Source organism: Coenobita brevimanus, chromosome 27 (assembly GCF_032717465.1).
Source record: "Coenobita brevimanus isolate Jiangsu-jjx chromosome 27, ASM3271746v2, whole genome shotgun sequence".
NCBI classification, from domain to species: domain Eukaryota; kingdom Metazoa; phylum Arthropoda; class Malacostraca; order Decapoda; family Coenobitidae; genus Coenobita; species Coenobita brevimanus.
In genome coordinates, this window is record NC_136980.1 from 21,518,533 (window position 1) to 21,544,303 (window position 25,771).

General features: G+C 41.7%; 1 protein-coding gene across 1 annotated transcript in view; it reads left to right on the forward strand.

Moving 5' to 3' along the window:
• The first annotated feature begins 8,214 nt into the window (after nt 1-8,214).
• LOC145394492 ((3R)-3-hydroxyacyl-CoA dehydrogenase-like) overlaps nt 8,215-25,771 on the forward strand; it is a 68,631-nt gene continuing 51,074 nt past the window's right edge. Inside the window, exons 1-2 of the mRNA XM_080268340.1 lie at nt 8,215-8,293; nt 20,326-20,442. Of these exons, the coding sequence (XP_080124466.1) occupies nt 8,215-8,293; nt 20,326-20,442 (196 nt within the window). The remainder of the gene's footprint in view (nt 8,294-20,325; nt 20,443-25,771) is intronic.

Here is a 25,771-nt window from a genome sequence, read left to right on the forward strand (position 1 = left end):
AAGGCACGACGCTCACAGACACTAGCAAAACTCTGCACTAGTCTACCAAGTTCTTATGCGGTATTTGCAAATAGTACTGCATCATCAGCATACAACAAATTTGAAATACTCCATCCATCACTGTTCATTACGAACGCCATCCCTCTCTCCATTACTAGGGTTTTTACTTCTCTCATCACTCCATCCATATATGTATTGAACAACCATGGGGGCATCACACATCCTTGTCGCACGCCCACACCAATCGTGAACCATTCACTTAGATGCCTATTTACCCTTTCACATGCTTTACTACTGTCATAAAAACTCTTGAGGCCACCTAGCAGCTTACCATCTACACAGCAAATGTGCAAAACTGTCCGCAATCCTTCTTTGTCTACTATGTCGTATGTTTTTTCCAGATCCATGAATGCCATAAACACCGTATGGTCCTTCTCACAAGCCTTGTCTATCGGTCCTACCGCAAATATTTGATCCACACATCCTCTTCTACACCTAAATCCACCCTGTTCATCACTCTCTAGGACTTCTGGTATCTCTCTTACGTCCTCTAAAATAATTCTTCCATATACCTTCCCTACTATACTCAATAAACTTATGTCACGATAATTCCTTACACTCACTTCGCTCACCTTCATTTCTCTACAGAGGTACAATCACAACCTTCTTCCACTCTGCTGGCACAGTTTCACTCATCCATGCCTTTTTCAATATAATCAACAAGCACTTCTTTCCGATCTCTCCACTAGCCTTAATCATCTCTGGATACACTTCATCAACCCCAGCTGCTTTCCCATTTTTCAGCCGCTTCACAGCATTCTTCACCTGTCCGAGTGTCACATTTCCTATCACTGCATTCCTTTTCTTCACACCCCCAAAACCAATCACGTTTACAGCCGCACTGCTCTCTCTATTCCCATTCTTCAGGCTCTCAGAATACACTTTCCATCTGGTCCTTACTTCATCCCCTCGGGTTAATAATCAACCACTTACATCCTTCACATTTCCACAGTTATACACGTGACATATTGTTGTCCTGCCGTGATAAGTCCAGAGATAATTTTGAAAAAAATGAAGGATACTGAATGATGAATGACATGGTTGTGTCTCGTTGAAAAGTCTGAAATCCTACAGAAAATTTTAAAGGGTTTAGAGATAACTGAATTGGGTTTCTGATGCAATAAAAACAATAATCCTTCTTTTATCCTAGCTAGTAATAATACACACGTTAGAAAGCAGGTGCACCTTAGCAACATCCCATGGCTGTTGAAGTGACTGCTGTGATGGACGCTGGAGACATGAGAAAGCTGGGCTCGGATTTGGAAACTTTTGATAATTTTCCTTTCGTAATCTCGATTATTTTTGAAGGATGATCAGGGAATCGAGACTGCATAATCATATGTGTCTTATTCTTTCTGCAAAAATATAAAACAGTTACGAGAAGAAATTAATTATAAGCCTGTCTGCTGATCTCACACAGAGTCATTGTAAGGCTTGGTCACTAAGAGCGACAAATTCCTGTTGGATGGCCTATGTAAAGCTGCAATACCTGGAACCTAGTTCAAACGCTTAGATGCACCACCAGGGAGCTGTGCTGTGGGGCAGGAAAGAGCCACTGCACTCCGTGGAATTGGTAATGATTGTTTTCTGGCGCGACCATAGCCTTGCCACAGAAATACATTCGATGTTTTGCTTCCGTGTGCGTGTTGTCAGCCATACTGTGCACTCGCGGCAGCAAGCGACTAACACGACCAAAAATGTTGTCACCTCGTCTTTAACCTTACCTGTAAGAAAAGAGTAACATAAGTGAAACTGTCTTTTCATCCTGAACGCTGAGATGTAACATGAGATTAGCACTAAGTAACAGCTATCCCGCTATCCGGAACTATAACTGTAGCGAGAGAGCAGAACGACTAAAATTGTTATCTCCCCATCGTGAACCTTTATTGTAGGAACAGATTAACATCATTAAAAATGTGATCCCTCCATCCTGGACTCTCAGGTGTGGCAAGAGAGTAGCGCGACTAATATTGTCATTTCCCCATCCTGAACTCAAGTTGTAGCAAGAGATTAGCACTGCTGAAACTGCTTCTCTTCATCCTGAACTTTAGCTGCAGGAAGAGATTAACAGGACTATAACTGCAATATCTCCATCCTGAACGCTCAGCTATAGAAAGGAGACTAGCGTGAGAATATGGGGACAGTCACAAAGTGTAATGGAATGCATCGGGAGGCGAAGTATTGCCTCATTGTGTCAACTGGGTACGGAATATAAGCCGAAATAAAATAAAAAAATCTTCGTAAAGTTGCACAAACATTATCATTCGTGATAGTTTGGCAAACATTCGTACCGCCAAGCATTTGGTGATAAAATTTTGTAGCACACTTCCCATTAAAAACACACAGCTAATGCATGATGCTCGAAAATCACCAACAATGAATGTGAGTTTCACCACAAACATATCAGAATCAGAGCTTGTAGTATAAAGAATAGAAATTACGAATATTTCATGGAGAATGGAATAAAGTATGGGCCGAGAAAGAGCATGACGATATAATCATTGAGATACCAATGAAAGACTGCCATAAACCGTGGATATACTAGATGTAAAATGACGTGTTAATAATACTGAAACACACAGTATTAATGTCAATGAGGAATTAAATTTTCAGACACTACTGTTATAGGTAAACACAAGCGCTCGTGGGCCCTTCGGGCCTCTCCCACTTGCTCCTGCAGAGGGCCCTCGCGTTGTTATAATATATTTCAGTTATAGCTCTGGGGAAAAAAATATACAGAGATCCTATGCCAGGTGTCGGGAGCGGCGTTTTTTTGTCAAAATATGATCGCTCATTAAATATAGTAAACGTTTTTCAACCGTGATGGGACCAAGTTTTTTCACATCAGCAAATTTTATGCGATGTTTGTGCCAATTCCGGTGGGATTTGAATGTGTAGTTTCGGCTGCCCAAAACACACACACACACACACACACACACACACACACACACACACACACACACACGGCTACTGCTATAGTATATTAGACAAGTGCTCATGGGCCCTTTGGGCCCCTCGCACTTGCTCCTGCGGCTCTCGCGTTTATGTGCTGTTCTAGTGTAACGTTGTCACTTGGATTTTTTGCAGCTAACCAATTCATCGTTTTATTTGCAGCTTCGGGAATAGAACCCAACTTGTCTGAACACAAGTCCGAAGTGCACACACAGACACACTGCTACTACTACAGTTTATTTTAGTTCTACCTCTGGGCAAAAACTTCTACGGAGATCCTATGCCGGGCTCCGGGAGCATCGTTTTTTGGGCCAAATGTGATCACTTAATAAGTATAGTAAAAGTTTTTCATTCGTGATGGGACCAAGTTTTTTTTTACATCAGCGATTTTTTTGCGATGGTGTGCCAATTCTGGTTCGATTTGAGTGTGTAGTTTCGGCTGGCCAAAACACACACACACACACACACACACACACACACACACACACACACACACACACACGCACACACACACACACACACACGCACACACGGCTACTGCTATAGTATATTAGATATGTTCATTTTGTAACCTGATTATGGGAAGCTATTCAGCAAGAGAAAACATGGTCTCTCCCTCTCAGGAAAGAATCTGAATTAATACAGGGAGTTCAGTGTGACAGTCGTATTACAAGAGAAAGCGGGCGATAGTACCGAGGTGGATGATAAGCTGGTGGCAGGGAGAACTGGAGCTTCCGTTTCACCAGCCTTCAAGACCTCTTCCTGACGATCTCCCTTTGCTGAACATTTTCAGTGTTTTCATTAACACAGAGAGTAGGCCAGCATACTCTCCTAAACCTCTACCTCCAGCTCACTACACCACACTACATGCACTTTAGATATCACACCTTTTTCCACCCTCCATTATTTTCATGAATGGAGGACACCTTCATTCTGGTGTATAAATATTTTTTTTTAATTTGTTTTTTCTTTCCTCTGTTCATCTTGTTGGAAAAATAAAGTGGACCACGGCCTACGGAAAGTCTTTATCCCATTTTGTTATCCACTGAACACTAAGAATTGGTATCCGAATGTCCACAAGCGTTTATTCGTCGTATTGTGGGAGTATGTTTGGTTGATTTCCCTGTCGGTAACTTTTATGTGTACATATATTATTCTATGTGTAAAATACTGTCCGACCATGGTGGGTTATGTGCCAACACTTATTCGTTCTAAAATTCGCATCCTCGTCTCCTTCTCTCCTCCGCACCCTCACTACCTGCACGCTTTATTTTTAAGGTCCTTTCCTTGTCAGTTAAACTGAGTGCAGGAAGATGCCGGGGGTGAGATCTGTTTAGTTGTTGACTTGGACAGGAAGCGGAGTTACTTTACACTAAACAAAATATTTTTAAGATGCATTATAAAATCTACACTATGGAAGAAAAGGTACTATTGGTTGGAGAGTATACTTTTTCTTCGTCTCTTTTATAGTTTATAAGCTTTATACAAAATTATCTGAACTGAGAGAGGTATATGTGAGCAGGAGAAGGGAGGTTAAGAGACTGGTGAAGGAGGGTAAGAAGAAAGTGGATGAAGAGTTTGGAAGGAATCTGAGTGTGAAATGGAGGGAGAGTAAGAAATTGTTTTGGAAGGAGGTAAAGAAAGTAAGGCAGTGTGAAAGGGGAAATAGTAGGGGAGTGAAAGATAGGAATAATAGATTGTTGGTGGAGAAGAGAGAGAAATTGAGGAGATGGAAGGAGCACTTTGAGGATTTGTTGAATGTAGAGAGTGAGAGCAGTGTGAGTATAAGTGGTTGGGGAATGGCTGGGAGAAGAAGAGATGAGAGGAGGGAGGAAGAGATCAGTAGGTCGGAAGTAGTGGAAGCGATGAAGAAGATAAAGCTGGGAAAGGCCCCAGGAATTGATGGAGTGTGTGGTGAAATGCTTAGGTATGGGGGTGAGATTGTTGTGGAGTGGATATGGAAGTTGTGTAGATCTGCTTGGGAAGAGGGAAGGGTTCTAGAGGACTGGAAATCAGGTATAATTGTTCCTCTGTACAAAGGAAAAGGGGAGAGAGAAGTATGTGGTAACCATAGGGGTATTTGCCTTCTTAGTGTGACTGGTAAAATATATGGTAGAATACTCATTGATAGGGTTAGGCATATGACAGAGGAGCTAGTTGGAGATGAACAAGGGGGATTTAGGAAGGGAAAAGGGTGTGTAGATCAGATATTTGTTCTAAGATGTTTAGTGGAGAAGTATCTAGAGAACGGAAGGAAAGTGTACGCTGCCTTCATGGACTTGGAGAAAGCTTATGACAGAATAGATAGGAAAGGTATGTGGAAGGTATTAAGAATATATGGAGTGGAGGGGAAATTGTTGAGTGCTGTGAAGAGTATGTACGAGGGAGCTAGGGCTAAGGTGCGAGTGGATGGTGAGCTGAGTGAGTTCTTTGATCTCAAGGTGGGACTGAAACAGGGGTGTGTAATGTCTCCATGGCTGTTTAATATATATATGGATGGGGTCGTAAAGGAGGTACAAGGTAGGGCAGTGGATGTAGGGGTGGCCCTAATGAATGAGGGTGAGATTTGGAAGCTTCCGGTGTTGCTGTTTGCTGATGATACAGTATTGTTGAGTGAAGATGAATGGGAGTTGCAAGGTTTGGTGAATGAATTTGGGACAGTGTGTAGGAGGAGGAAGCTGAAAGTTAATGTAAACAAAAGTAAAGTTATGGTGTTTGAGAGGAATGAAGTCACAGAGTGTGCAGTGAGGTTGGATGGTGAGGATATGGAGAATGTGAGTGCATTCAAGTACTTGGGTAGTGTGATGAGTAAGGATGGAACTTTGGGGGATGAAGTACGTGAAAGGGTACAGCAGGGAAGGAAGGTTGTTGGCACACTGAAAGCAGTGATGAGAAATAGGGAGGTGAGTATGGAAGTTAAGAAGTCTCTGCATGATGGTATTGTGATCCCTACCCTGACGTATGGAAGCGAGGCGTGGACCTTGCAAGAGGGGAACAAGTCAAGAGTGAGAGCAGTGGAAATGAGTTACTTGAGAGGAGCATGTGGAGTGACATGGAGGGACAGGTTGACGAATGAAGAAGTGAAGGAACGTTGTGGGGTAGATGTGGATGTGGTTGAAAAGATTAGGAGAAATACACTGAGGTGGTTTGGACATGTGGAGAGGATGGAGAGTGAAAGACTGACTAAGAGGGTGTATGTGGGTGAGGTGGAGGGAGGGAGAGGGAGGGGTAGACCGAGGATGAGGTGGAGGGATGGAGTTGAGAGGTATATGAGGGAGGGGGGGGTGAGTTGGGGGGAGGGGAGTCAAATGGTGGGTGACAGAGTGACTTGGAGGCGTTTTGTCTGCGGCCACCCTTTGCGGGATTAGGGCGTCGGGCTATAGATAGATAGATAGATAGATCTGAACTGCTAGAAACACACCCAAAATAAAAAAATAGGGCACAGCTGGGTTTGACGGCTGTATATCAACACACGACATTAAAGGCGTTACGATAGTAGCTGCAATAAAGCAGATGCTTTATAGGGAACATTTTTTCGGACTCTGATCATAACATTCGTGATAGTAACTATAGGCTGGATGTGAAGAAGACCAGGGGCTGATCCAGCATGGAGTAAAATGAGAGCAGGGATAAACAAAGAAAAGCAGCAAATGCAAACTTGAGTTTTTTAGATAGCTTTTCCGTGTTGTTTGTCTTAGCTCTCCGTTTTTTTTTTCCCTGGCATCCTGAATAGAGCATTACCAGAGCTCCAAATGAGGAAGTAAAAAACTGTCGACTCATCTGCCTGCGACACAGAAGACTTACGTATCGAGTCTGGTTGGGATTCTTTATAAAGGCACTGCAAGTGGAGCTATGACCAAAGACCAGTAGGCTAGGAAAAACCTCACTTCCGTCAATACAAATATCCATGTCACATCGGAACCTCTGACAACGTTAACACCTTCACTACCATAACGCCTTTTTCTTTATTCTGTCCTTGCTACCAAGAGACGGTTTTATCCCTCTAACGACTTTCGAATGTTTGTGGATTTATGTTGACAGGTAAATCGGTATATACATATACATATAGAGGGATATATATTGCGCATTGTTCCAGTCATTACCACGGAACTCCATAAGCTGAAGAAATCGTCTGGAAGCAGTAGCAATGAACTGAAAACAACGTCCTCGATATGAAGTGGTTGATGTTTTAGTCATCCTGGCAGAGTTCTCAGTGTAACTCGGCTGAGTAAGATGCCATGGCCAGGGGGAAAACAGCGGGGTTCGGCCATCGTTGTACTTTACTGTCCATTACTTAACATTGCACAGTGTTAACGTCATATTTTATGTAAAGTATTGGCAACCATATTACTAAAGGGGCCAACGTTTTAGTCCTTTATTTGTGTGTGTGTGTGTGTGTGTGTGTGTGTGTGTGTGTGTGTGTGTGTGTGTGTGTGTGTGTGTGTGTGTGTGTTAGTGTGTGTGTGTGTGTGTGTGTGTGTGTGTGTGTGTGTGTGTGTGTGTGTGTGTGTGTGTGTGTGTGTGTGTGTGTGTGTGTTTCTATCAATATGACACCAGTCCTCCACATCTGACGTCCTCTCCATTAGTTGACATCATTCAAAAACATCTTGAATTGGAACAACATTTTCTCTCCACGCCTAACACAATCCTCCTTCCAGTCCTGACAACTTTCCTTCAAACTCAGTCTCTCTTCCTCCATATCCTGACATCTATCAAAACTCTGATGTAGATCCTCGTTTTCTGACTTCATCTAAGAATCTTACCTCATTCCGCTGCATCCTAACATCATACCCGACATCACTTTCCCTCCGCTCCTGATCTCACCTACAAACCACATCTTCACCTCTATAACAATTGCAGGTGTTCTGAAAATGACTGTCAGAAATGATAGGGTTGCTTACACCTTTGCATACAGTTTTAATGATACGGGTCTTATAACTATCGCTGTTACACACACACACACACACACACACACACACACACACACACACACACACACACACACACACACACACACACACACACACACACACACCACTTAACATTATCGCCTAAAAGTTTCATGACGATAAGCATCGTTCCCTCAATGTCACGCACAAATACTTCTCTTTAACACACACACACACACACACACACACACACAGATTGGCCTTATGCCAGTGCAAGGCTGTCAGTGCAGTAGCGTGAGTGGGACCAGTCGTAATGGCAGCGTCAGCAGACACCACCACCATCACCACCACACCGTCATGTACACTCACAGGCAGAATCGCTCTCGTCACAGGTAACACTGAATGCACTCTATCATATACAGGAGCTTGACTTCTTCTGCTGAATGAAGGATTTGTTAATATATTTTTGCATTTTGTTCAATGTACTGGACAGGGATGCCTCCATGTAGTGGCACCGATATAACCTGTCTGCTAAACTGCTTGGTTACACAAACGTCCCTCAGGTATTTCCCTATCCCCCGAGAGTAGGATGATAGACTGTGTGAGAACGACAACTTCAGCCTTCAGTCCACCAGGTTCACGTTATAGATGAACCTGGGGCTACAAGAACTACTACTGTTACTGCTGCAACCTCAAGATGATTATTGTTAATATGGGAGAGCGTCCCTGTAGTGATGGAAAGTGGGGGTGATATCTAACTCCACCATCTTGAAAAGTCTCCTAAACTACATAGGAAGGTCTGTAAGCAGTGAGAATATATGGGAAAAATAGGTTATCGGTGTGGACAGAGTAATTCCTCTGGCTCAGACTAAGATTTAAGTAAGATTTTTTTTTTTTTTTTTTTTTTTTGCGAAATCTTACGGTAAGCTCTTCAGTGCGAGAAATCTTCCCCTGAGTGAATAAAATCATCCGTCAGCTGCGAGAAGTGTACAGAAAACGTCATATAACGGAACGGTTTTAATAACAGTGTATAAAAATTTGTTCATTTACAGTTATTTCTGCAAGCTATGTCAGACTACGACATATATAATATTAATCTCTTCACTGTGATGACGTATCAGTACATTTATTCATGCTAACTCTGGATAATTTCTATAACGCATTTAGGAAAGACCTTTTGAGATGAAGGGTTTAATGAAGGTTTATTTCATCCATGTTGTTCGAAAGACATCGCCTAAGAAATTCGTTTGGAAAGTACAATAATATACTGAAAAATTAGTAAAAAGTATGTTAAGGTGAAACACGTAAAATAAATTTGTAAGGCAGATGGCGCAGAGAATGGTGATGTCATATCCAAACCTACAAATGCCGTTAAACTTGCTCTTACATACAGCTGGAATGACACTAAATATTAAACAAGAAGCGGTGCCAAGGCACAGCAAACCCGTCCCCGGCAGTCATTTTAGAGCTGACGTATAAACACAACAGGATATCAAATCAAAGATGTCACCTATCAGATTTGGAGTGAATCGGGTGAAAATTGACGATTTTATGCCCATTTGAAATTTTAGGCACGACCCACCTGACAGTGACTCCTCTACTGCTAACTGACCCCCGTGACGTAATGAAGAATATTATAGGATGCAAATTTGAAAGATGCACCTTTATGTTTTGGTTTCCTGCCGATATGACGAATTTGAAAGGAGTTGTGGCATTTTTTTTTTTTATACTTTTTTTCGTTTTACATTTTTTGGGTCTGGAGCCTGAGCCTTGGCCCAATTTGGTCCAAAATTTAATGAGGACATCGGGGAATCGTAGTCCATCATTCCCGTAATTTTAATCAGTATCGCACCAGTTGTTTTCGCGAAAAGTTGTTGACCGACAAACAAACAAAAAATAAACAAGCAAACCGAGTGAAAACAACACCGTCCCTGAGCCCCTCCGGGGCGGGGACGAGTAATAAATCTAGATAATCGTTTGACAAGAGCTTAAAATCACTGGAATACCGCTAACATTTTGTGGAAGTGTTTTTTGATATGGCTGGATTTCGTTAACATCTCTAGATCTAGAATGAAAACACTAAACTGGCATCAGTATTAGGTATTCTTCGCAGCTGACGATAATCAAGCACTTATATACCTCTAACCAACTTGCCAGTCACCGTGATGTCATATTACCGCCGCTTGGCAATTGAGTCGACTGAGTGGCGTACCCTACGACAGACTACTCAAGGGCCCGTATTCTTGTCGATTAAGGAAGCTCCCGAGCACCTCGTCCTTTGTTTCTTTCATTTTACCTTCCTTTTCTATGTTATATACATCCTTCATCCTTCCAGGATCGCGTTACTCTCCTTGAATAACGTACAAACGGATATCAACCTTCCATATTCAAAAATTAATCGGAAAAGGAGGAGGTGTTTGGAAGCTTCTTTAGCTGACGAGAATACGAGCCAAGGTCAGTTGGTGTACAGATGATAACGCACAAGTCTCTTACTCTCCACTGCATGACAACAAGTTGTTTGTAGTCTATCCTTGCTGTTGTCATATGATTTCATTCCACCTAGGAGAGCGCCCTGACCCTGATAATGAAGGATATAGCAGACCCTCAGAATCGAAAACTCTCTCTGAAGCCAAGTACAATTTTGAGATAGTCACAGTATAACAAATTCTTTACTTGGATTGAAGGGACTGATGATGTCCGTTTGATATTTTATTCAAGCTATAGCCAGACGATTTAACACAGCTTAGGGTGATTGAAGGTGATGAATATTCAAACAATGTGTTGCAAGTCCTCTTAGTTTTCTTGTAGTTGTCATCATTTATTGTAAAAACTATTTAAGATAATTTCATGATGAAAATACCAGCACAAGAAATAAATAAACCCTGTGAGAAAGAACTTACCATTACTGTCTTCAGTTATTAGACCTCTGGCCGGTTTAAAGCGCTATAAGTCCTTAGAATGACTCGTAAATCCTTGAGTGTCTCTAAACACAGGTGAAATCCCAAGAGTCATTTATAAAAACACGCAAGCGCTGTGACTTCCCACATCTCGGGGCCCAGTTAAGAATGGTGGGCAGCTGTCACAAGGACTTAAGAGTTTCTCACAAGCAATGGAGGATGCGAGATGGTCGACCAACAACAATTCCGAATTCGTCGCCCACGACATTTTTGCCCTCGCAGAGACATTGTGATGTGTGAAATGATGGTACACACACACACACACACACACACACACACACACACACACACACACACACACACACACACACACACACACACACACACACACACACACACACACACACACACACACACTTGCTTTCCAGATGGTGTACTATCTTGAGGCAATGGTGTAAAATTCTTTGTGAAAATCTTGTATTTAGTTTCCATTACACCTCATCCAAAGGCAGCAGCTGGTTGGCGTCCACACAGCCAATGAAGTCAGCAGAGCTAATGGTGGGTGTACCTTATCTACTCTTTTGATCTCGGGTAAACCTCAATGTTGTCTGAACAACATAATTATAACTGAACAACTCAGGTTTTTCCGTCATAACTGACTAGCTACTGTATGGCACCTACAGATGGTATGTATTTCTTCAGAATCTGGTAACCATTTGTATTACTGGTTAGATTTTCTTATGAAAATTGTGATGATGCCAGTGTAATGCACTGATGGTTACTGGGCAGTAAATTAATATATGAGATAAAAAGGTTACGGCCGTAGTCTTAAACTGTGGGAAGGCGTTCACCTTGCCTTATCCGTATCTTTTGGCACTCTGAAGGCACGAAAGGGAGAGCGTTCCCCGGTGAACGGGAGAGGATTACCACAGGGTAGTACTTGAATCCGAGGGGAGTCTCATAGCACCCCTTCGCATGCCCCTTCGTCGTATTATAGGAGCCTGATGCAAAGAAAACTATGTAGAATTTGAAGGACCCTATGGTGTGTGTGATGGGAATTTTAATCTAATGATAAAAACATCGTGTAAAGAAAAAAATAAGCGTTTAATATGTTTATCGTTTTAAAAGACTTCACTTCTTCTCTGGAGCTGGTTAATTTACGACGAGACGAAAACCAAGTTGAGATACTGTATCCACTTCCATTTTGTTTCTCGATATTTCTACCAAGCTGTTTATCCGATATGGTGCATGATACTTTTATATTTCGTTTGATTAGTACGTGAAAAAATTCCTACGGTAAAGAATGGCCAAATACTACCTAAACAGACGACTGGTGCACAGTCAGTTTGTGTGAATTACGAAGTCTCATGTTTGCGTTCGGTGAATTATTGCAAGTCTGCACTATTTTGTTTTGGCCTGGCAATATATTTTTCTGGTGTATTTTGGTGTGATTTGAAGGAATTTGGCTTTTATTTTCGGTGTTCGTGGTTGGTTTTCAATTACCCCCCCCCCGTGTCTTGGGGGTTGAGATTTCGGGGTTCTGGATGGGAAGAATGGCAAAAACAAGCATTTGGGGCAGCAATATAGTCAAAATCGGTATGACCAGCCAAGGCGTATTCGTAGGGTTATTACTGACCGCATGAACCCCTTTGAAGCTATGTCTGACACCGAATTTTTCCTGCGGTACAGGTTCTCCAAATCCTGTATGCATACTCTTATACAGAATATTTGAGAACAAATGCCTGTCTTTAATAAGAGAAGAGGTAAGAATTGCAAACATTAATAGCTTATATTGTGTGTGAATCTTAGAAACTGTCATATGTATTGTTTTTATTTTAAGATTTTGAATTTTAAAATTAATCAGTGTCACCAGCTCTGTGCCGCGCCTACCCAAACGAAGGGGTGCGCTCTCTCGCTTTCAAGATTACCACATACGTTGAAGGTGTGAGCTTTCACCTCGAGCGGGGTGCGGGAAAGGTAACTTCTGCCCTCAGTTTCAAGACTACGGGCGTTAGTCATTGTGATGACGGCAAAAAAACATTTAGTCCAATGTAGTACAGTACTTATCGCATGGTGAAAACACTTTAGAGATAGCGATGATTACCTGGCTTCGACACAGCAGTCATGGATGCATGTTTTGTTCCAGGTGCTGAAGTAATAACACGAAGACCTAATTGTTAGACTAATTTTGAGGAATAATAATATATATGCACGAGTCCATCTTCAGCTGTTATGGAGATACTATTACCGAGTGCCATGGTATGTGAAAAGTTTGTATCATTATTTATCCACAGGATTTTAACTAACTCTAACTCCGTTACGGTTTAGAATTAGACACATGTTGACATAACATTTTCCTTTCCTCAAAATCATCCCAAGAATTTTCTGAAGTCGTTACCTAAGTCCTGAGACAATATGTATAAATGCATACATTCATACATACGTAAACATACAATCATTGATACTGTCTGCCTATGAATTCTCTCTCTCTCTCTGTATATCTCCCAGGGAATTTGTGTAACCAATGATTTCATAAAATACCTAGGGATTTCGTTAAATGAGTTTAAAGTAGCATGGCTTATTTAAGGTTGGGTTAATTTAGGCTGCAGTTTGGTTAGGCTGGGATAATTGAGGTTATATATATATATATATATATATATATATATATATATATATATATATATATATATATATATATATATATATATATATATATATATATATATATAAAGATAGATAGATAGATAGATAGATAGATATAGATATAGATATAGATATAGATAGATATATATAAATATATATACTCTCTCTCTCTCTCTCTCTCTCTCTCTCTCCCTATATATATATACAGTATGTATATCTATATATATCTATCTATATCTATATATATTATATGGACACACCAAAACATTCTCTGTCATATACATATTGATTATTTGAATGATCAATTAGCCTTAATAATGCTTTCGGAGCCAAACCCTCAAATTTTTATGTGACGACTCGTCACTTCGTTTCGTTAGACTTTCACCAACTGACAATGATTTTCTACTGGAGATATATTTGTAGCTTTCAAAATCATATTACTGGACTGAAGCCTTCTGTGTACCACTGCTCCAGCATGGTGACTATTATTTCTTGGCCGCCATCTCCATGTGGGTACTGTACAGTGCTGCCATCTGACAGACTTGCTAACTGTGAATAGCAATATTCTTTTAATCAAGTCCGATCAGTCTAGTCTCAGTTTTAGGTACGTTTTGTGCCTTGAATACCTACTTTTGGATTGCACTGCATACATACATAAATACATACATAATGGTGATTTCCTGTTTCTCTTCCCTTCAACATCACTGATATTCTAAACTACCTGCTTAATGTATGTATTCTCGTGAGACAGAGGCTTTGTAGCACCTCTCTTATCAGTATTTGTGGACAAAACGAATTTTTTTTCCGGTAAAGAATGTCTTTTATGGAGCAACTGTTTCCATCTAAAGAGTGATCAGGAATTCTTCCTCACATAATGGCACTCAGGGATCCGTGAGTGAAGTCACTATCTATCTATCTATTGCCAGACGCCTTAATCTTATAAGGGGTGGCCACAAAGAAATCGGCTCCATGTCGCCCTGTCCCCAGCCATTTCAATGCCCTGCTCGCAGCTCACACCTCCCTCTCTTATATACCTCTCCACTCCATCCCTCCATTTCATCCTTGGCCTCCCTATCCCTCTTCCCCTCTCCACCTCACTCACATACATTCTCCTCGACAGTCTCTCGCTCTCCATCTTCTCCACATGGCCAAACCACATCAGTGTGTTTCTCCTAACGCTTCCTATCACATCCACATCCACACCACAACGCTCCTTCACTGCCTCATTTGTCAGTCTGTCTCTTTATGTGACTCCACATGCCCTTCTCAAGTCACTCATTTCCATTGCTCTCACTCTTGACTTGTACCTCTCCAACACGGTCCATGCTTCACTTCCATATGTTAGAGTTGGTATCGCAATACTGTCATGCAGTGACTTTCACTTCCATGCTTACTTCCTAGTTTCTTATCATTTCTTTCATGGAACCAACAACCTTTCTTCCTTGTTTTACCCTTTCAAACACTTCACCTTCTAAACTTCCATCCTTACTCATCACACTACCCAAGTACTTAAACTCACTCACATTTCCCATTTCCTCCCCATCCAACCTCACTGTACATTCAGTGACTCCATTCCTTTCGAAGATCATACTTTACTCTTCCCATATTTAGATTCCGTTTTTTACACACTCTTCCATACTCATCCACCAAGCCTTGTAGCTCCCCTTCGTCTTTACTTAACAACACAGTATCATCTGCAAACGACAGTACAGGGAGTTTCAAAACATTGCCCTTTCTCATTAGGGCCGCTCCAACGTCCGCTGCCCTACCTTATATCTCTTAGCCTAGTCACACTTGCAGTTAATATCCGGACTCGGTAGTCTAGCTCCCAGTTGCCATTTAAATGGATTGAATTGGTCAATGGCTGGATAGAAAAAATAAATGTGCTGCGAATATGACTAGTATAGATAAAATACAAGTGAACATACACCTGGCATGTCGAAAAAACAAGCAAGGGGAAGCTTTAAAACAAAAGTTGGAGACTTCACCCGGAAGACTGTTGACTTTTTATCTGACGGCTGAGTAACCTCTAGAAATCTCTCAATGATGTGACCTTTCAGTGTAATAGGAAATAGAGTAATAAATGTTTCGGCAAGAGAGATGACGGATCTGATAACATCAGACTACCTGTTATAACGACGTAGCGAATAGTGTCCGAAGAGAACTCTCAGTTCGAAGTAAAATGGAATATATAAGCACATTCATGTTGCACCACAACCGCAGCGTTAGAACCTCATCTGCACCCCAACCGGGCAATTTTAGATGTCTTGGACCAGCACTTGCACCGCACCAACAAGACATTGTCTGCACCTGCACCACAGCCAGTACACATGGAACCACACCCGTACCACATCGGCAGAATAGAATCCCACAATTTGCTTTTCAGTCCTATATCCACATACTTGACTGCTGGACTTCATGTAATCAAGATCATTCATATGCAGTATACTTAAAACTGTATTACATGATTCTCAATTAGAGTATGATACAGAAAGGGAAAACTTAAATAGAAAGCGACAGCAAGGAGTTTATTGCAATATGGTTATATGGTATATTTTAGGCTTTCATTTAGCAATTTTGACTAGATTGTGGAAGTTCGTGACCCATGCTGATGTAGCTTTTCTTGCATACATTCTTACTTTTTTTTAATCTTTAGCATTTAAGTCTGAATTCATGAATAAACTAGAGGGCCCCCCCAGGGGGGAATCACAACAACCGTGAGCCGATACATATGTAGCGCGGTTCGGAATATGACCTTGACATTGGCATATTTTCACCAATTTCGAACTCATAGATTTTCATCCCTACTACACACTTGTAAAATTTTTTGATGATGTCTTGAGCGATAGTGAAGTTGTCATGGTAACAGACATACAGACCTTGACCAACTTTCACCAATTTCGAACTCTTAGATTTTCAACCCTACTACACACCTGTAAAATTTTGTGATGATATCTTAAGCGGTTGAGAAGGTATCGTGCTAACAGCCACATAAATACAAAGACAAACTGAAAACAATACTTGTAAAAGATTTCATCCTTACTACACACCTGTAAAATTTGGTGATGATATCTTACGCGGTTCCGAAGTCATTGTGGTAACAGACAGACAGACCTTGACCTAATTTCACCAGTTTCAAACTCGTGATCACTTTTTTTCCCCTATTACACACCTGTATTTTTGTTTATGATATCTTGAGCGGTTGTGAAGTTATCATGCTAAACCACACACACACACACACACACACACACACACACACACACACACACACACACACACATTGAAAACAATACCAGCTTCACTATCGTGGCAGGTAATTATCATCGACACAGGATAGATTGAGGCTTGTCATCCTAACTGACGCTACGAGTCCAGGTAGACTTAAATTTCTTTCACTAGGGGCACTGGTGGCCATGATACGTGCAGTCCCAGAAAGCGCCGAGGGTTAGAGCTCTTGTTCTCGAAAATGGGAATGGAACACGTCTGAGTATAAATTTTCTGATTTACTTCTGAATTGCTGACGTGTCCTCAGCGTCATCAGAGAAGTCACTGTATTCATCAACATCCATACAGATGTATTTAGAATGGGGTGAGAATTTTGGTGCATAATGTTGCTCAATATTCAGGGGGACTCAGACTGTTGGGAAAGGTGATGGGTTTGACAACTCACACAGTCAAGGACAACCTGCCTGTCTGTTGATAAGAGGACTCTCATATCTTTCTGTCTGGGGGAAAATTGCAGAACAACAGACCTTATGCAATATTTACCTTGTCATGCTGCAGTTCCCTAAATTCTCATACAATTAGAATGTTAAGGTACAATGATTTAAATCTATTCCATCATGTTTAAATGCGAAAATTATCTAGACCATCACTCACCTTGGCGTACCACAAACGAAGCTCTGCTGATTCTAACATTCAGGACAACATAAACACCCAGTACCGGAACTGTATTCTCGGAATTAGTGAAAAGTTACAAGCAATATGGTACGAAGGTAGGCATTGCTAAGAGAGGGGCGAGTACCAATGAACTTGTGTGTGACTGACTGTGATGTGAGCTGACCTAATGAAGGCCTCTGTGCTTATATTGGGCTTAATTGTCCAAAGGTATGTCCAGTCACCAGAATTAGGTGATGAGTTTAATCTGACTTAATCATTTTCTTACTTAGGATCTAATGTAAGGCTAACCCTTCCTAGCTGGCGAGTTAACCCGGCTTAACCTTTCATAATAAGAATCTAATGAACAGTTAACCCTGCCTGCTTCTGGGGAAGAAATCCCAGGAACACTGACAGGTGTGGCAAGGCTGCATGATGACTGCGACTGAATAGATGAATAGGTAAGGATTGAATGAATGCGTGCAGTGATTTACAACACCAGCACACAGTTGTTTACCGTTTTCTGTGGTGCGTGACTAAACACTCTTTTTCATTCATACTAACTACAAATTCGGCACATGTATCGCAGTAGAGAAAATACAACCGCACCCACACCGTACTCGCAGATGATGGAACTGCGTTCACATTGCATCTGCAAGGATTTCTCTGCGGTATCCCACCACCGCACACGGTGCGGGATACTGGAACATTGCACGGTGCCATTGTTGCTGCACAGAGCTCTGCTGCCTTTAGCAGCTGTTCAGCAAGGAAATATGAGCATTTACACTTAAAGTGTAACATTTGTCAAACAAGTAACTATGCATTAGCTAATAGATCTTCCACTATGTATTACTATCTATCTATCTATATACCTGGGCTGCTTCCCCCAAGGAAAGGGAGGTAGCCGAGACAGGACGACACACTCCCCATTTACTCATCCATTCAAACACATTCATTCGCATCTTAGCCCCAAAGGGGAGAACGGACAGATCCTCACCGCACCACACTGCACCAGTTCTATAAAAGGTGTCATCTCATTTGTGTGTGTGTGTGTGTGTGTGTGTGTGTGTGTGTGTGTGTGTGTGTGTGTGTGTGTGTGTGTGTGTGTGTGTGCTGGTGAACCTGGAATGAGTGAATGGGTTGGTTGCTGGATAGATGGGTTGAGTGGGTTTGTGGATGGATAGGTGAGTGAGTGTTGTGGGCAAGGTGGGAGGGACGGTTGAACTGTTGGGGGTGGATTGGTGGGTGGGTGGGCAATAGGCAGGGTGGATGGTAGATTCTACGGGTGGATGGTAGGATGGGTGGCAGGGTCCGGGTTTTGTTGTTGGTCATTATAATAATACATGGGACTCAAACACAATCACTGCACCTCCACCCTGGTCTTGTTACCAACCTTTTCCAGCATTACCTCCGCCACCTCTCGCTCCCACACTCTCCCAGCCCAGTTACTGTTGTTATAGTGTAACCCTAATCTCTCTCCACGGAGAGATCCACGAACCACAGGAAGGCAACTGCCCCGCCACGGAAAGGCGCGGGGAAGAATATAAAGTATTGGTTCTTGGATGGACTGCGCATATGCGTCTCTCCACCCAGTTAACAGGGGCATCATAATAGGATCTTCATCACTGTGTATGGTTTCCTGTGTTACAAGAAAACATTAAGCTTGTCATTCAGCGCAGAGCCAGCTGAAATGAAATGAAGAATAATAAAATGTGAGAGGAAGGTTGGGAACAATAAGAAAAGAGGAAGGCTAATACAGAAAAGGAATGATAAAGGTCATGGAAAAAGTAGACAGCATTGCAGCAAATAAATGAATGACGGTCGCCACCACCTACTTGACCGGTATATAAAGGTCACATTCGAAGTGGCTGGGGAGAATTCATAAGACGTCTTCCTTAGCAATTCATTCTGCACATTATATCTCGGTATCCTGTTGCTTGTTACTGATATATGTTGATATTACAACGTTATAATGAACACACAAGAGAAAGTAAATGGTCATTATGAAAAATAAATTGCTATGGCAGATATGCTACAAAACCTGCAACGTCATTTAGAATATGACGTTAAATCTGAGGGTACATGAACAGTTTTCGAAGACGACACCGCCTTTGTTGACTGTACGGCAGCCTAAGTCTATGGTAGCCAAGCAGTGTGTTGTAGTGTAAAGTTATGGTGATCAGTAAAATTTCTCAAACCCACATCGTCATACTGTTAGTCTCCCTGTTGTCATCAGATTGCAGGAGTGCTCATCGGTTTTATGTTATCACTAATCCCTTCAGTCCAATGGAGTATTGATAATTTTATATTTCCTACCTCCAGGCGATATCATTCAGCAGAGATGAATTGGTGAGGTTATATACCACACTGATTAATCCATTGATATAAAAGGTCTCCGCTAATTTGACTAAATTTGTATGAAGGTAGCAAGAGAAACAATGCATCATTAGACTGAATGGATGAAATTGTGTTCTTCTTGTGTCTGGTCCTGCAGTATCAGGTGGTCTCATGGAGCTTGTATACAGAGCAGTGATATATCGATGCTTGTACAACTGCAGGAATAAATATCGATAGAATTCATTATGATTAATACTGGGACTGTCAGCAATGACTTTCAAAACTCAGTGATGCGATCACTGGAACTCAACAGCCTTTTTACAATACTGTGTGAGTTTAATAATTGCTCATTTTAAAAAGCAGAGTTGTATGACTGTCCGCCATTGTACATAAAAACTATAGTATGAAAGGGAACACTATACTACTCAAGAAGGAGCACTGTGCAGCAAGCAGAGGGCACTGAGCACTGACTGACTGAGAGAGAGAGAGAGAGAGAGAGAGAGAGAGAGAGAGAGAGAGAGAGAGAGAGAGAGAGAGAGAGAGAGAGAGAGAAAGCACCGGGTGCTGACTGAGAAAATTGTTCAGTAAGATAGCAGTTCACACACTACAGGTAATGCTTTATATTTAAAGGCTAAAGTTTACTGTGAACTTATTACTGCCTGTCGCTTCAGGCGGCGGGAGCGGCATTGGGCGTGCATGCTGTCAGGTGCTGGCCAGGGAGGGCGCCCGACTGATGGTCACTGATATCAACCTTCAGGCGGCCAAACACACCCTCACCCTCCTTCCTGGTGAGTCACTCTCCTGCCTAGCAAGCCACTCTTCTGCCTGGTGAGTCACTATCCAGCCTAGTAAGTCACTCTTCTGCCTGGTGAGTCACTATCCAGCCTAGTAAGTCACTCTTCTGCCTGGTGAGTCACCCTTAACCTGGTGAGTCACTCTCCTGGCCTTTGCGTCACAGACCAGCCGGAGGCAAAGTTATGTTTGCATGGTGTGCCTTTGTGTTCAGTGCGGTGCGATGGAAAAAATGGTCAACGTAAGCAAAAGTCTGCTGACATTTTCTCTCTCTCTCTCTCTCTCTCTCTCTCTCTCCATCATAATGACAACATGAGGCCGGTCATTCTCTTTGTGCAAAGACTTCTATACAATATGAACACTTTTCATCGAATGTCGTGTTTTCATGGTTAATTGTCATTAATATTAGGGTTTATTAAAGTGACATTGACAAGAAGAAGTTAATTATTTGTCCAACCAAGGGGGATGAAACTAAAAACTTAGTTTCACATCAATAATGGGTCAAATGCAGTATGGTGACGGGCCTTACCTGGAGGAGTTCCCAGTCCAGTACCTTCAGGTATGCAGCAATATATATATATATATATATATATATATATATATATATATATATATATATATATATATATATATATATATATATATATATTTGGGGGGCTGGAGTTGCAAGGGATTCTAGAGCATTGTAGGAATGCAATTTTTAGTATGTATAAATAAGTGCAAAGGAAAATGTCTGAAAGGGGAACTGCTTGGGATAGCGGTGTGATGGGAGAAAAGCTGTCATTCCTGAGTAGTGAGAATATTTCATTCACTCATTCATTGCCAGACGCCATGAATCGAGATAATTTTGTTGAGGTCACCGTTTACAGGGTGTGGCATCAGGAAATAGGTGCAGGTTTGTTTAGCCCATTTCTGGTTGACACACAACTTTACCTCCTCCCCAGCTTGTCGGCTGTTGGTCAAGATGCAAATTTACATTCTCCCCTGGTTGACAAGTTTGTGTTCCCCCCAGTTTGTCCCAGGTTGGTTAAGATGTAAATTTACGTCCTCCCTGGTGCGTCCAGTGTTCGATAATATGTCAATTTACCGCAGTAAATATTTACAAATTCGTTTATAACATGCAGATGAAAGTACCATGTTTGAAATTCTTAGACATCAGGTCACCTTTTTGTGGCATTAATGCACCCAACCACACGTCTCTCTACTTCCCTGCCCAGTTCCCCACCTACGACTCTCTCTCTCTCTCTCCTCATCAAAACCTTAGCCTTATTTAACCCGTCACGTCCGGAGGTTTTCTGCACCTCCGAAATCCCCCAGTCCCGAGGTATTTTCGATTTTTTTTTTTTGGCTAAAACCTTTGCTTTTGGTGAGAAACATCGAAAATTCTTAGAGAAATCGCTCACCTGAGGTTTAAAGTGCCCAATCCAGGTAGGAGTTCCTCCTTATCTGAGTGGGTTTTCTAACATGCTGGCACCAAAGAAAACGAGTTCTATGGGAGGGTAACTATTTTATCCACTCATAAACGGTATTTATTTATTTACTTGGTGCGAATGTATATGTAGTATGTGAGTATATTGGTTTTCAAGCAGTAATAAAGGCATTATAAGCATTGTTTCACTCACTAACTAATCACCATACCTGACCTTTTTTTGCCACATTACCTGATCATTATTTCTGGCTGTTTCTTCTTCTAATGCTATGTAAACATTGTCCTCCATATTGTCATCGATTGGGGAATCACTCTGGCCCTGAATGTCTTTACTAGGCAGGTCACTGGTAACAGGTCCTTTGCCAAGACAATGGCATGAGGGGGGGGAGGGGGGAGGTTATGCAGTGTAAGGCATTGTCCCTGCTTGGCATCTTGTAGAGGAATAGAGGAAGGTGTCCCGTGTATACATACGAAAAATCACGTGCGAAAGTTGAAAATTGTGCAAATTAGGGACCTTGCAATTGCACGACGTACTGGTACGTCGCCGGGACTGGCAAATGCAAATCATTGCAACGTACCCATACGTCGACGGGATGGGGCGGGTTAAGCTAACCTAACAAACCTTCATAAAAACAAGGTTCTCCCCTCACAACGCCACTTCACTTTCTTTAACTAAGGGCACTCTGACAATAACATGGTTATAAATATCAGTTTACTTACCTTACTGCCTGTTGAAGTGGCATTGGACGGCAGATCAGCACCAGTAAAGTAGTCTGTTATTTTCATTGGCCATCTTTACATGTCCTCTATAGCTCCTTTACCTTAGCTCTTCCCAGATTTTCGACACTCTACAACATATTTTGTATAGGCCAGTGGCAGAAAAAGGCAGTGTTACGTCTCCATGTCCTTTCCATAGCAATACTTCGTGACTAGCAACATATTCCGGTGCTAATGATTCTACAGTATTTCTACAGCTTACAGTAGCATTCAAGAGGGACAGTGATTATATTAGGGCAATTTTGAGTAAAATGAGTATAGTTTCCCCTGCAATATATCTCTACCTAACTCATGGCTAGATATGTCAGCTACTAATTAAAACAGAAGCAATCTCAGATTACGAACCTCCACCAAGAGCGAAGTGCATTATGGGCTCTATTTAATGAGTTAGATGCAATTATGCAGAAAAAGCTGAACTGGTAAAGATCCTTAAAAAATAAATCCTGGATCCAGATGATCCCAGTCACCATTAAAATCTAATGGATTGTTCCTTGGGGCATACTCTACCTATCCAAAACTTTTCAGCAAAATTTTTTCATAGTTTTTCAGTACGCCTGCTAACAAACACAAAAATAAACAAATCAACGCCGTCAAAAACGTAACCTCGTTGGTGGAGGAAATGAAAGTTCATTAAATACTCACATTCACAGACATATGTGTTATTGTTCTTATTTTCTGATAATAAAGCTGTTACATACTATCTTAACACGCCGTGTGCCGGCTATTTTTAGCCCTTTGAGTCACCCCAGTGCCGGCCATTTTTCGACCTTTTTTTTTTTTTTGGCTAAAATTATAGGTTTCGAAGTGGAAACATGGAATTTCGCCATTAAAATGCTCACCGAGGGTCAGAAATGAGTTTTATTGAGTCCTGCATACTTGTGTACAGGTATAGTTGCTCTCTCACGCTCACCACTTACATGAGAGAAAGCCGTTTTCTATGTAAGGTATACTCAGGTATTTATGCTGGGAAGGTATAGCAATGTTCAGTACACTTTTCTGATTACTTATTACTTCAGCATCTATCACAATTTGCATGTCTTTCTCACTGTGAATGCATTAGCTTCCACTTACTTGAAGACAGGTACAACCTGACTTCTTTATGTACAGTCCTGGCACTTACAAGAAGGTATTTACAACTTGACTTCACTATATAGTCCTTACAGTTACAAGAAAATATTTACAACTTACGCTTACATGAAAATATAAAATGCCTTCACTATGTACAGCACTGGGTGAGGCACACAGGCAGAGTAAGGCAGAGTGAGTGTGAAGGGGGGGAACGAGTTAGTGTATGGCCTTGACGGCCTGGAGGATGGTAGAGGAAGTTACCATACATGTCTGCCAAATTTTTACCCGCGAATCTTGAAAAATGCGGTCACAGTGAATTTTTTTATTTTAAACTGTTTTAAAACGGCACTGGCACTGGCCGCGGAATTATGTCAGACCATTTTAAAACAGCACTGGCATGCGGCGGGTTAAACAATGTTAGCCTCACATCCTATATCAAGAACTGCTTCATGAATACTCATTGGTGCGGGTTGCCAAGTCATCAAGTTCATAAAATTAATGCCCTCTAACACCACAGACTAAAAATATATAAACTATAAATTAATCCTTCATCATCATCATCATCATCAGGACCTCCTTTCTCACCCTAGGGCAGGGTGAGGAGTAGTGATGTCCAGACAGCCCATATTTGTCCAATCCAATGGGCCACGCTTCCATTCACTCACCGTTCAAGCCCCCCAAATCCTGGCTCTATCAGATACCCCAAAAACATACACTACGTTTTGTAGCTTCACATAAATGTATCCGATAGAGTCAATCAGGACGCTGCCACGTTAAAAAGGGGTGCCAAATCCCTGATCATGCACTTCTTCTCACAACATTCATCCAGCAAGCTCGATCTCTTGTCAGCCCCCTAGCCTCACCGGCTTCCATACCTCTCTTCCTCACACACTCATCCAGCATAGCTCTCCTCACTTCTCCTTGGCTTACCTCGCCTCCACCCTCCTTCAAATTCGCTCAAGTATACCTTTTTCACCACTCTATTGTTATCCATTCTTTCCGCATGACCATATCATCTCAGAACATTCTTCGTTCTGTTGTCCACAGACTTCCTCAATAAACATCTTTCACGAATCACATTATTTCGTATCCTCTCCACCATCTGTACTCCACATACATTCCTCAGCAGTCCCATCTCCACTGCTCTTACTCTTGACTTTTCATTTTCATGTCACACCATAGTCTCACATCCATATGTTAAAGTTGGCACTAACATTCCCTCATATAAGCCTCGTGCAGTTGCAACACTCAAGCCTCTGTTTATTATCAAGGCTTTCATTGCACCGGCCACTTTTCTTCCTTGTGTCAGTCTACTTTCAACTTCTTTTGCACATTTTCCTCTCTTTTCTATCACTGTACGCAGGTATTTGAACTCTCTCACCAAATCCAGTCTCTCTCCACTCACTGCAACATCACACTGGGAGTCACTTTCTCTCTCAATAACCATCCCTTTACTCGTTTCTGCATTTACTCTCAAGGCACGACTCTCACAGACATCAGCAAAATTCTGCACTAGCCTACCAAGTTCTTGTCCGCTATTTGTAAGTAGTACTGCATCATCAGTATACAACAAATTTGAGATATTCCATCCATCACCATTCATTACCAACGCCATCCCTCTATCCATTGTTCGTGTTTTTACTTCTCTCATCATCCCATCCATATATATATTGAACAACCATGGGGGCATGCACAACTTTGTCGCACGCCCACACCGATCGTGAATCATTCACTTAGATGCCCATTAACCCTTACACATGCTTCACTACCATCATAAAAATTCTTGACGGCACCTAGCAGCTTACCATCTACACCGTACATGCGCAAAACTTTGCACAATCCTTCTCTGTCCACTTTGTCGTAGGCTTTTTCCAGATCCATGAATGCCATAAACACCTTATGTTCCTTCTCACAGGCCTTCTCCATCTGTCTCACTGCAAATATTGATTCACACATCCTCTGCCACTCCTAAAGCCACCCTGTTAATCACTCACTAGGACTTCTCATAGCTCTCTAACTTTATACTAATTCTTCCATATACCTTCCTTACC